Source organism: Ambystoma mexicanum, chromosome 11 (genome assembly GCF_040938575.1).
Source record: "Ambystoma mexicanum isolate Mex_15411 chromosome 11, UKY_AmexF1_1, whole genome shotgun sequence".
Taxonomy (NCBI): domain Eukaryota; kingdom Metazoa; phylum Chordata; class Amphibia; order Caudata; family Ambystomatidae; genus Ambystoma; species Ambystoma mexicanum.
Genome location: NC_090934.1, coordinates 137,119,066 through 137,131,957, shown reverse-complemented (window position 1 = coordinate 137,131,957; position 12,892 = coordinate 137,119,066). Strand labels below are relative to the sequence as shown.

General features: G+C 45.6%; 1 protein-coding gene across 5 annotated transcripts in view; it reads left to right on the top strand.

Moving 5' to 3' along the window:
* The window catches only part of INPP5B (inositol polyphosphate-5-phosphatase B), a 1,358,813-nt gene that overhangs the window by 559,750 nt on the left and 786,171 nt on the right, over nt 1-12,892 (top strand). For all 5 annotated transcript variants that reach the window (XM_069622659.1, XM_069622660.1, XM_069622658.1 and 2 more), the window contains one exon: nt 8,836-9,006. In XM_069622659.1, the coding sequence (XP_069478760.1) occupies nt 8,836-9,006 (171 nt within the window). The remainder of the gene's footprint in view (nt 1-8,835; nt 9,007-12,892) is intronic.

Sequence of the window (12,892 nt, the reverse complement as noted above, 5' to 3'; positions counted from 1 at the left end):
TTCATGAAGAATTGAAACGTGGCGGGAGCATTGCACAGACCAAAAGGCATCACTAAATACTCGTAAAGACCATACCGTGTCTTAAAAGCGGTCTTCCATTCGTCGCCTTCACGAATGCGAACCAAATTGTATGCTCCTCTCAAGTCCAATTTGGTGAAATAACTGGAAGAGCCTAAATGGTCCAATAGAACGTTTATCAGTGGTAAGGGATATTGGTTTTTGATGTTAATGTCATTAAGTGCCCTGTAATCAATGCAGGGCCTAAGATCACCCTCTTTCTTAGGAACAAAGAATAGAGGTGATGCAGCAGGTGATTGTGATGGCCGTATAAAACCCATTGCTAGAGCTTTATCAATGTATTCTTTTAACACAACATCCTCTTTAGGTGTTAGTGAATAAACACGGCCTGTAGGAATTTTGGCACCAGGAATCAGTTCAATAGGACAGTCGTACTGTCGATGGGGAGGTAATTGTTCTGCCTGTCCTTTATCAAAGACATCAGCATAATCAGCGTATTCGCATGGTATGGTATTGTCGCATTGATGTACCACGCTGATAGCTGAATCTCCCACCATAGAGGCCAATATGTGTTGTTTATTTGACACCTCCTGACTGGTAAAGCAATGTTCATTGCAATGAATCGAAGGATATTGGAGCGATCCCGAAACCCAGTCAACAACAGGATTGTGAAGGGTTAACCATGCAAGACCAAGTATGATTTCGTACTGTGGAGCAGCAATGACATCGAAGATGATTTCTTCTGAATGATTATTCGATAATGTCATCTGAACAGGTACCGTCTCCTGGGTTACCATACCAGAAGTCAAAACAGATCCGTCCACGGTGTTAAACGTTTCAGGTCTTTTTTTTGTTTACAAGGGGTAAGGAACAGTTCTTGGCATAAGTGATGTCTATGTAATTGTTGGTGGCTCCAGAATCAACCATGGCCTTGGAAACCACTTCTCGCTCATCACAACGTAACGTCACCTGAACTATTACAGGTGCATGTTTAGGAATGGTACTGGAGTCCGATGAAACACTCGACATAGGGACTCCTGCTATTGTCGAGTTTTGGCGTTTCCTGAACGCTTGATGGGTTTTTTAGGACATGTCGCCAATAAATGCTCGGAAGATCCGCAGTACATACATAAGTGGTTTTTTCTTCGGTTCTCCCGTTCTGCATTGGACAATCGGCCTCTCACGGCGCCAATCTGCATGGGTTCAGGGTCATTAGAGAGGACTGCTGGTGTCTCTGAACGCCCCGAGACTTGCATGAAGGGTTTTTTCTCTCCCTTCCGAGCATTCCTTCGGGCGTCGATTTGTAGAACCAAATCGAGCAACTCTGGAAAACCCGTAGGAACCACAGGAACTGTAGATAAGGCATCCTTCAGTTCTTCTGAAAGACCCTTGTAGAAAACAGCCGTTTTCTTACTGTCAGGCCATTGGGTTTCCGCCGTAAGTTGATTGAACCGGGCAATGTAAGACAAAAGGGGTTGGTTGCCTTGTTGTAGGTTAAGCAACTCTAAATCTGTGGCTTGAGTAGAATAACGCATGTCAAAGACTTTACTCATAGCAGTCAAGAGATCGTCACAATCGTACAACAAAGGGCTATTTGTTTCCAACAAAGGGTTAGCCCAAGCAGCAGCTGTGCCCCCTAAATGGGAAAGCACGAAGGCTGCTTTTGTGGTTAGATCAGGAAAAGATGTAGGACGGCAAAGAAAATGGAGTCGGCACTGATTTACAAAGGTTCTATAGGTTTTGGGATCACCCGTGAACCGTTCCGGAGGGGCCAAGGGAAACTGAGTGGGCATAACCACATTAATAGTTTCCTGTGGGGGTGCCGTAGTCCCAGACCCAGATGCCGTAGCCATTGGCACCTGTGCTCCTTGAGGACTACCATGCAGGGCGTCTTGCATAACGTCCATACGGTGCCGTAACATGTCCTGTGCCGTAACCATTTCAGTTCTCAAATCGCTGATCAACTGTGTCAAAACAGCTAAAGGATCCGTACCCTCCATGGCTTCTGATTCTGTCAGAATGTACCAAAGTATTGACTGAAAAGGATACAGTACTCAAAAGGATACAGGAGGTAGGGTCTTCCGGATCCCTGTTCACACGATTTGATAGTTGTGAAGTCAATTGAAGACCTTCCAAATGATACAACCCTCTGGCTGATAAAACAGGCAGAGCGATGGATCACTGGAAAGGGCGTGGGTAAGGTATAGAAAGTCAGCCTAGGACAAAATAAAGTATCATGAATAACTGCCCCAACCTGAGTATGATGACATAGATAATGACAGGAATGTTCACACTGACCTTTAGTTCAGGGCAGAAGAATCCAGAAAGTCTCTTGAGGAATTGAATGAAGAACAAACGACAAGGAATGGGAAAATTAGTAGGGGAGACTTATCCCGAACGGAACGAGGCTCACGCTAGATACGGGTTGAATTCACCACAGGATAGCGTCCAAACACTGTTCACTGTCACCTTCCGATAATCCTTGAAAAGTTTCCTTCCCACGTAAAGTAATGTCTCTATATAGGGCTCAATCCTTCTGTTAGTCTCACAGATGCAGGATTTGGAAATAGCGCTCTTTTTTAAGGAGAAACAAAGTACACGCGGTTATAAACAGCCGCGAAGAAAATAACGTGTGCGTGTGGATTTACACGCGGGCAGGATTCACGCAGTCCGGTCCAGCCGCGTTAGAAGACAACGTGCGCGTGTGGATTTACACGCGGGCAGGATTCACGCAGTCTGGGCCAGCCGCGCTTGAAGACAGAGTGCGCGTGTGGATTTTACACGCGGGCAGGATTCACGCAGTCCAGGCCAGCCGCGCTTGAAGACAGAGTGCGCGTGTGGATTTTACACGCGGGCAGGATTCACGCAGTCCAAGCCAGCCGCGCTCTAAGACAGAGTGCGCGTGTGGATTTTACACGCGGGCAGGATTCACGCAGTCCAGGCCAGCCGCGCTTGAAGACAGTGTGCGCGTGTGGATTTTACACGCGGGCAGGATTCACGCAGTCCAGGCCAACCGCGCTTGAAGACAGAGTGCGCGTGTGGATTTTACACGCGGGCAGGATTCACGCAGTCCAAGCCAGCCGCGCTCTAAGACAGAGTGCGCGTGTGGATTTTACACGCGGGCAGGATTCACGCAGTCCAGGCCAGCCGCGCTTGAAGACAGTGTGCGCGTGTGGATTTTACACGCGGACAGGATTCACGCAGTCCAGGCCAGCCGCGCTTGAAGACAGTGTGCGCGTGTGGATTTTACACGCGGACAGGATTCACGCAGTCCAGACCAGCCGCGCTTGAAGACAGAGTACACGTGTGGATTTTACACGCAGAGGAAATGCTCCAGGAATCAGCGTGTGGCGGAACACACGCTATAGAAGGCCCAATTGTAGCTGTAGAAATTTGCCAGGATGCAGATCAGAGGTTCAGCTACACAACGCCAAAAGATTCGATCAGAAGCAGCGAGTGAAGTTTCTACGCTGCTTAAATACGTCATACCGTAGTTCACGTGACGAAGCAAAAGTGACGTGAAATTAGCGACGTGAAAAGTGCAAACGCCGTTTTCCCGGTAACGTATCGAACAACCTCCATTTGGAATAGAACGGTCTAGCTGTTCTACGAGCGTAGGAGGTAGGACCACGTCCAGCATGCATGGCACTAACTTGCCAGCATTAGCTTGTACAAGTCTCACTACGTTCCCATGTACCTCACATGAACATGTCTCACCAGGACCTGATATCAGCATTCACAAGAGGAGGTTACGACACGACCGGATTTCGGCATTTGACAGGTTTCTTGCACTTCAGTCAGGGTCTAGGTTCAGCAGTTTGTTGAGCAAGGACATCACCTTCTGCCAAGTGATAGTCTAGCTGCTCCTGTAGGAAGCAGTGTTGCATGTGCCTCCTTGTTTATGATCTGCCCTGGACTTAACTCTGCGTTCCACTGCTGCTGCACCTCTCTGGGATTTCTGTGCACTTTTTTATATGAATTAGTTTTCCTTGTGTGTTGGCCCTGCTGATCGGTAGGGCTTTTGTATATTTTTCTCCTGTATTGGGACTGGCTCCCTATTATTTGTTCTTTAAATCTTTTATGGAGCATATATGCAGTGCTGAACTATGAGATCTTGCTCACCTGTTCGTACTGTGGCATTACAGGCGGTCTGCAGCCTTGTCCCCATCTTCAAATGTATGCATCTACAAAGCAACAGTTAGTTTGCTGCTGCATCTCCTCACAACAATAGGAATCACAATTGCTCCACTGCCTCTTTTGATGAGTTAAGAACCTCTTTCAAAATGTTACTCAGATTCTGCGTTTGTGTTGACAAATGGTGTGCTAATCTGACAAGGGCTAGTTAGTTTGAATAATAATAATATTATGATTATGGTATTTACTGAGCGTGGAACTAGCTTTGGGAGACAACAGAGCACTTTACAACTCATAGGAGAAAGTACACGGTGAGGGAACCAGATCGCAAGTGAATAATCCAAGGAAGCAGAGAGCTATGTGATGAATCTGAGGATTCCGTCCCTCCTTCCCTAGAGGTGGGACCTTTCCCATGGTCCATGGTGCTACGTCCACAGTACAATAATCCCTCTGGCAGTGGTACACCTGGTGAGGATCGCATGGGAGAGGAAGCCCCTTATGTCATTAGGGAGGCTCTCCCTAGAGAACACGGTATCCCTGCCAATCATCTGACTATAGTCCCCCTTTCTACAATCCTAAGAACAACCCCTTTGCTAACAAGTTCATGAATTGTCATATTACCATTCCACTAGAAAAAAATGGGATGAGGAAAAATAGGAGTTACCTTAGTGAGGATCCCTTTCTCATTACTGTGACGAAGACGATACCCATTAACTCACAAGGGAGTCATGAGATCCGTACTCTGACGAGGGAGAAGTATGGAGGCATGAGGATTACCTGTAGAAACTACAGTGAGCAGTCAAGTGTTTCCCCAAGTCCATTGGCAGTATAAAAGGGAAGAAAGAAAGTATGAGAAAAGCCCTCCCTCGAGGAGCAAGGAGCAGGAACGCTGTGCAGATGGGGCTTGGAGAGCTGTGGACCAGTGTGACTTCCAAATAGAGGGGAAAACCCTTGAACCCCAGCAATCTGAGCGGGAAGGGACCAAGAGACCCCCTCTCCTGGGAGGAATTGTCAGCGAGGCTGTAGCACTGGCTACAAGAGGAAACTTCAGGAGTTTGAAACAGCAAGTTCAAGATCAGCTGGGTAGCCAACGAGAGGGAGAGGTACTCGCAGGGCGTATAGCGGGAGCCGTGCAGGAAAACAGCCGTCACAAGCAGCAGAAGGGACCGCATTGAGAGGAAGGGAAGGGAACCCTCCAGGTGTCCCAAGCGGCAGCAAAGTGCGTGAGAAGGAGAACACGCAGTCGAGAGGTGTGAGACTGGAGAGCCGCTGCTGACCCCGCTGGGACTCCGGATTGCTGCCAGACCCTTGCAGTAAGATGCAGCTCTGTGGGAATCGTGGAAACCTGTCAGAAGGAAGAAAACAGGTATGCAGGGTCTCCGGCAGGTGCAGGAGAAGCGATATAATGTGATGGAACAAGAGAGTCTCGGACACTGATAGGCTTGCACACTTGGCAGGAGAGTGAACCAGGCGCATGCCACGAAGAGGTGCGAGTCTGGAACATGCACCCAAATAGGAGTATGACAGGCTGAGGGTCTGGGACCCTGAATGGCTTGTATACATGGCAGGAGAGTGAACCAAGTGGTGGCAATGTCATTGTGCACCCAAACAAGAAGTCGATAATAAGAGCATTTGGGAGCCTGAATACAAATAACGAAAAGCCAGGAGAGTTACACGCTTGGCAGGAGAGTGAACTAAAGCAGATATAACATACAATTGTAAGTCTGGGACTCGCAGCTATATTAGCGTGAAAGTCTGTGGGTTAAGAACCCTGAAACTGACAAAAGGAATCCTAAGCTTGATGCAAATTGTATCAAGTGGGTAGGATAAAGAAGTACAGGAAGCATAATCTTGTGAATTGCGCACTAACATTTAACCTAAGAGAAAAGGGCCCCAAAAGAAAGGAATCGACATTTGACAAGAAGTCTAGGGGAAAGGAGCATAACCTTAGCATCAGGATCTTATATTGTCTTACTGTCAACTGGCGGTTCCCCTTCCTCAGAGTTCCACAATTCCCCCTCCTCCTCACCTGTACTGCTGTCTTCCGTGGTGGACTTCTTCTTCTTCTTTCTCCATAAACAACCTCTTTTTTTTTTTTTGTGTAGATATGGCCTGCCACGGGAGGTCGGCACTGTGACCGCCCCCCCGAAATTGGGAAGGTCAGCTGACTCCTTCCTGGACGGCCCAGAAGTGGGGAAAAAGCCAGAAGGCACAAAAAAAAACAGGTTCTTGAGGTGATTGCTTCTCTGATGCAGTAGTTTGTCTTCAGAAGTGGGCTGTACCGGTCAATGCAGTCGGCCTTACAAGTCCAGTGGAATATGGGTTCCGGTTTCAGATACCCTCGGACCCCGCTGCGTACAAAACCTAGTAAAGTAAGTTCCCGAGAACGTGTGGGGAGCACAGCACAGGACTGCCGAGAGTGCAGGTCTGGTGTCGGAGAGAGAACAAACGCAGAGCCGGAAGCTAACAGAATGGCAAGCGTACCGACAGCGGGAAGCAATAAAGAGAGAGGAGAAAAGGGGAGTCAAGGGAGCACGAGGACATGGGAAAAGGGAGAGACACAGAGAAAGCCAGCGAAAAGAAAAGGAAACAAGGGGAAACAGCAGAGGATAGCAAGAAGGCTTGGGGCGAGACCCAGTGCCGGACAAGAAGGGAAAGTAAAGAGATAGGCGTGCAGCAGCACAAAGGCAAAGCTACATACAGCGATGAACCCAAGGAAGGGAAACGCGATAGCAGGTTGCAACGCGCCAGCCGCCGGGAGGAATGGAAACAAGTACCTCCCGGCGGCGGCCATTTGCAAAGAACTAGAGCGCTACCCAAGAAGCGGAACCAGACGTAACGGCACAACTAATGGCCGACGCGTCACCAACGATCCCAAATGCGTCGCCCATAGTGGCGCATGAAAGTAACATTATTTTTGCATCACTTTACTATCCAAAAGACTGGGAACTTTTCTGTTGGTTGAAAACACAAATAATACTTTTTCCTTTGAGAAGATATTATCCTTTCACAGTTACTTTAGATTATTAGTGTTAGGGACAGAATCTGTTTTTTTAACACGACAGTGACAGACACTTTATTTTTGAACTTCCTGTCAATTTCGCTAGTTTCCTTTGAGGAAGGGGGAACCCCTCTTACTTTTAGGGATAGAGAGGCATTTTTGCAACCTTTTATTATTTAATAAAAGTTTATATCCAGAAACATGCCACCATTGTATTCGAGCCTTACTTCTACACCATTAGAGCTAGCAACAGGGAAGAGGGATGGCTGGCAATATGGCATAAAGGGATCTACAAGCAACCGGTGAACTAAACAGGGGGGAAGATTAGCCAGTATCAGGTTAGGTGTTGAGTGGTGCAGGGGGGGCGGGGAGACAAGTGATTGGGAGGAGCCATTATTTGAAAAGATGAGTCTTGAGCTCCTTCCTAAAATGTAGAAGTGAGGGGGAGAGATTAGTGTTGGTGGGAGGAATTTCCAGAGTCAGGGGCATAGACAGAGAAGGCCTGTTTTCTGGGTTTTTTCCTTCGTGCACTGGCATGTAGAATACATCTAAGGGGTGCCATGTTAGTCGCCAGAGGGCCATTTCCACCATCCAAGTGAAGAGGCCCAAGGCTTGAACACAGGTCTGAAGTTGTTTGCTGGGATGAAGGTCTTGATTTTCTGCTGGAAGGAAATTTGGTACCAAGCCGTTGTCTTGCGATGTGCTGCTCAGTGCAAGTGGGTACCTGGAGTGTGAAGCCTTCCAGGTTCACGTGAAGAGCTAGGTCTGTATATCAGGGTGTTTGGTATTGGAGGGGTTGAGCTTCAAGTAAGCACTGCACATCCAGGAATGGATCAATGTGAGTCAGGTCTTGTACATTTCCCAGCCAGGTCTTTCTCTGAGGTGCTTGTAATGAAGTGTTTTTCTTACAAACTCTGCCTGCTATAGAGTTATTACCCTCTTATACAAAGGCCTACAAAGATGGTTTATTTACTGTTCCCTGACAAGAGGATATCAGGGAGTTTAAACATTGCTGATGGGGTGTTCTTTAACTGCCTTGAAAATGTAATACTATGCCTTGGTAGGTCGTGTATAAATGCTAATTAGCATACCTTCCGTCGAGCCCAACGTCTATAAATCGCGTGCAATTTAGGTTTGCTTAATCTACATTTTCCGGACACTTGCCCATTCACGCTTTTAATATAAATTGTGAATTGTTGTTGGATTTTATATCAGAGCCACTGTGTAGTATGATGGACATGCTAAAAAAGACACAACCTATACAGTACGGTAACAAATAGCCTCTTCTAAAACAGACAATGATCTGACGCCTCTGGCGAGAGCACAGCATGCCAGCTTCCAGAGAAGAGTCAGTGCTCTGAGACCCCATGGTGATGATTTGGCGTAGTATAACGGTCTCCTTACGTATAGCACAACATAATGTGAAATATTACATTTTGAAAAGTATTTATATGTTAAGACGGATCAGATTCAGTTGTATTGTGTGTTGGGCTTTGTATATCATGCATGGTGCTATAAATGGTTTTATTTTTAGAGTAAGCACATTGTGTTTGATTGATAGATTACTCCTTGGTCCCCTGAGTTACTATTCTTCATTATGTACTTCTAAATGTTTTGGCACCTAAATTGGGTACTCTTTTTCTAATGAGAATAAATCCTGTTCAATTTGCTCTATCTTTCAGGCAAAACAAACAAAAGGCAGAGATCACCGAAAACATGGTGCGAACGTCCAACACGATCATTGCTGACAAGCCTCAGATTTTGCCAATTCAGAGGTTTGGCCTCCGAGACAACTTGATTAAATCAGAGCTCTTAAAAAGAGAGGATTCCTACACCTACATTCAAACATTCAGGTAAAATTTATTTAATCAGGATGAAAAGTAAATTGTTTTCCCCTCTTGTGGTTATCCAAGTCTAGTACTCTTACATCCCACGCTCTTCCTCCTTCCCATCTTGTGGGAGCCCTGCTTTAGAACCACTCTTTTTCTATTGCAAGGATGAAGCTATCGAATTAGCCCTCCATGCCAAGTGCATGCTCACCCCTTCACATGCCTAGGGTTTCTCTGTGCTGCTGTTTTCTACCTTGTGCTCCGGTCTTGTAACTGCTCTCAGTATCCTCATGTTTTTGTAAGTGTTAGTAAGAAGGAATCTGTACTGGGCTCAGTGCAGGCGGCTGGAGGTTCTGTTGGTAGCAGCCAGAGCGTTTCTGCCCGACCTTGAGGGTGTCCTGTAAGCCCTTGAGGGACCATTGGTTCTAGACCTTCAGACAGGTAGATACGTCCAATGTGCATGGTGTAACTAATATAAAGTGACATACTGACACATCAGTGAGGAGCAAGATATTATTCACGAAATAGAACCAAGGTAAGGCTGCAACCACTCCATTCAGTTCTCTCTGCCGACTGACCCCCAATGGTTCTTCTCAAACCATAACAATTCCATAGAATGGAAGACCAGGAGCTCACAACATTCCGAGCTAGGAAGGAGTGAGCAAAGTGACATAATAGATAGTAAACTATATACAAGGGAAACACTGAACACTAAACAGTAAAGCATTGAGGAACAGAAGTTAACATAACACACCTCCTTTCCTCCGTAATAGCAATAATTATTTTCTTTTAGACAGGACTCGACTTTTGGAATCTGATAGCTCACTTAAGTGATGCCACTCATTCTTTATTTCACACCTCCCAACCATACACTCTCACTGCATTACCATATTCATTTTCAACCACACTTTCACCTTATCACCCCTCGCAAACCTTGCATGGGAACAACCTCGCCTCCGGTCATACCTCTCCTTTGCCTGCTCACCACACCTGACCATGCATTCTCTTATTTTCTCAGAGTACAATCTCACTAAGCTTGACCTTCCAAGCCACCCAGGCGTAAGAAGCGTATTAGCCTTCCACCGCCTGAAGAGTTCAAAGGGAGACAGACACTACTGTTGTACCATGCAAGTGACTCTGTACTATAACACCCTCTGCAACAAGGCATCCTTCCAGCTCTCATTATTGGCAACATCAATCCTCAGCCCATCCATGATGGGCCTATTGAACCTCTCCACACACCTGTTGCTCTGGGGACGATAACACAAGGTCCTTTTGTGTTCTATCCCTAAAGTGTTCTGCTGCTGCTCAAATTCCAACAAGAACTGAGGCCCATTGTTACTAATATTCTTGGAGGGAAAACCCTTCCGTAAAAACACACCTTCCAAAAGCACAATTACTTTGGCCTCGTCGAAAGTAATATAAAGTGAGCAACTGACAAATAAGCAAAGTGCAAGGTAAGGTGTATTTATGAAGTAGCACCATGATAAGGCTGCGGCCACTACCTTCAGTTCTCTCTGCCAACTGACCCCCAACAGTTCTTCTCAAACCCTGATCATTCCATAGAATGGAAGACTGTGAGGTCACAACGTTCCAAGCTGGGAAGGAGTAAGCCAAGTAAAATAATAGGCAGTAAACTATATACAAGGGAAACACTAAACTGTAAAGCACTGAGGAACTGAAGTTAACATAACAGTTCACCTGACATAACAGTTACCATCAACCGTTAAGCATTGGAAGTCCTTTTTCCAACATGACAGGGTCTGTACCCTAAAGAAAATGATCATCTCTAAGACTTCAGCCCAGCTCTGTGCAGGTTTATCAGGTGTAGGATGAATCTCCCCAAAAAGGCCAGGATGTTACCCCAGGGGCCATCCTTTGGAAGTCGAGAGCTGCAGTGATGTGCCAGTAGTAGAAGATGAGCATATATGATCATGTGCATAAGGCTAGACATGCTTTTAAATCCCCCAGAACAAGAGAAACATTAATAAACAATTCTGTTCCTCCTGTTGATTTTATTCTCTTGTTGAGGAAGAAGGTAAATGAAAAAGAAAAAGTCAATGAATGTAAATTGTGGTAACCATATTGGTGTTCCTATATTTGTGCCCGGAAATGTTGCATGACTGCAAACTGATTGGTTGTGCGCTAGTATCGCATGGATTCTTAGTAACCTAGCCAGAGTTAGGAAAGTCTTGTGTAGTAGAAATAAGACTGCATGGATTGCCATCCGGGATGGGCAAAGTTGTTTTGCCATGCTTGATTCCATATTTCGTATGAGAATGTTTGTCCAGAATAGTTTTCTCTATTCTTCTCTAGAGGGTTGGTTATGTGTGCTGAGATTTGAGTATTATTTGAGTTTGTTTGTGAGATTGCTAGAGAATTCTGCTTACTGCTAGAGTATAGTGCTCTAATACTCCAGCAGACTTTTCCATAAATATAGCAGGGGAATGTCCCTTCCCAACTCAAGATTGAAATAACAATGCAAGATTATAGAAGGACTGGTGAGTGGTGGCAGGAAGGAACGTTGATGGCATTCTAAACTGCCTTTCATCCTTGCTTTAGTATGAGGTCCTTTGTCTGAAGGGTTCCTGAATCAGGCCCAAATACTAAGCTAAAGATGTTTTGTAAATGTACATTAAGGTAACTACTTGTGTCATGGAACCACAGAAGTGAAGATTTCCCCGTGGGATATGGTCGGAGTATATGGTGAGAGCGTGTCAAGTCGACAGCCTGTGTGAATGAGAGAAGAGCACGTATACAGCCATGAAAATGCCTGTAATTACTTAGCAAGGTCACAACTTCATTTATTTTATTTATTTACTTTTATTATGGTTGGTTTATTACAAACTTTCCTAAAATTTGAAAATGCATCCATCCATTTCATTACAGAACTTCCCCATCTTCTATCCCCAACCGACACAATTATTTAAAAAAGAAAAACCTTCTTCACATCTTCATCCCTCTTGCTATTTACAATATTAGGGCCTCCGCCATACATTTCAGTGCTGCAAACATCATTGACGGATTCACCCCAATTAAAAACATATCCCACCGTTCATCCGTCGTCTGTGTTTTAAAACGTCTTGCAAAATCACACAAATATTTCATTCTCCCTGACGTTAGGGTTGTACATTCTACCAATAGATGCTTTGATGTTTCAGTTACCTCCTTCACCTTATAATGCCTACAGATTGGCCCTAGTTCATCACATTGGCCCTCATTACAACTTTGCTGCTCCAGAAACAATGGTAAGCTTACCAGCACCGTTTCCAGACTGGCAAAGTACAAGTCTGCCTGCCGGAGCCGCTGTGTCTGACAAGTCTGACCCTGCCGGACTAAGTGGCCATAGTTGGCAGAATGTAATGGAAGCACTGGCACCGTTATTAACAGTGATAGTGCTTCCGTGGTCCCCACTCCTATAGAGTCCTATGGACTCTATGGGAATGGGGAAGAACATAGTTACGGCGCATGACTTACGGTGCCGGTTTTACCCGCACGGTTACCACCGGACCCGTAATGAGGGATATTGTCTTCTATTGTTTAGAATCTCTCTTGTCGGAAGAATGTTCAGTCTCAGTCTCAAGAAAAGGTCACGATACTTGGAACTTGGAGAGGTAGGCCGGCATTTGATTTATGGCTCTATTTTCCAGTTCCAATTTTAGGGCAGATTTATATGAGAGTCTTTTGGTTTGTGTCCCTATCCAACCAAGCCTCATTATCTGGTTCTTTACTTTTCCTGGGTTCAGCATTAGGATATCATTTGTTAGGCCAAGATCGTTTAACCCATCTCTACAATCTTGTTTCCATCTGTCAATGAAGCCATCTCTGCTCCCATTACCTTGTTCCATAGCCGCTCTTTGGAGATGCTATCAAATGCCTGTTCAAGGTCTATAAACGTCAGGTATAGTTT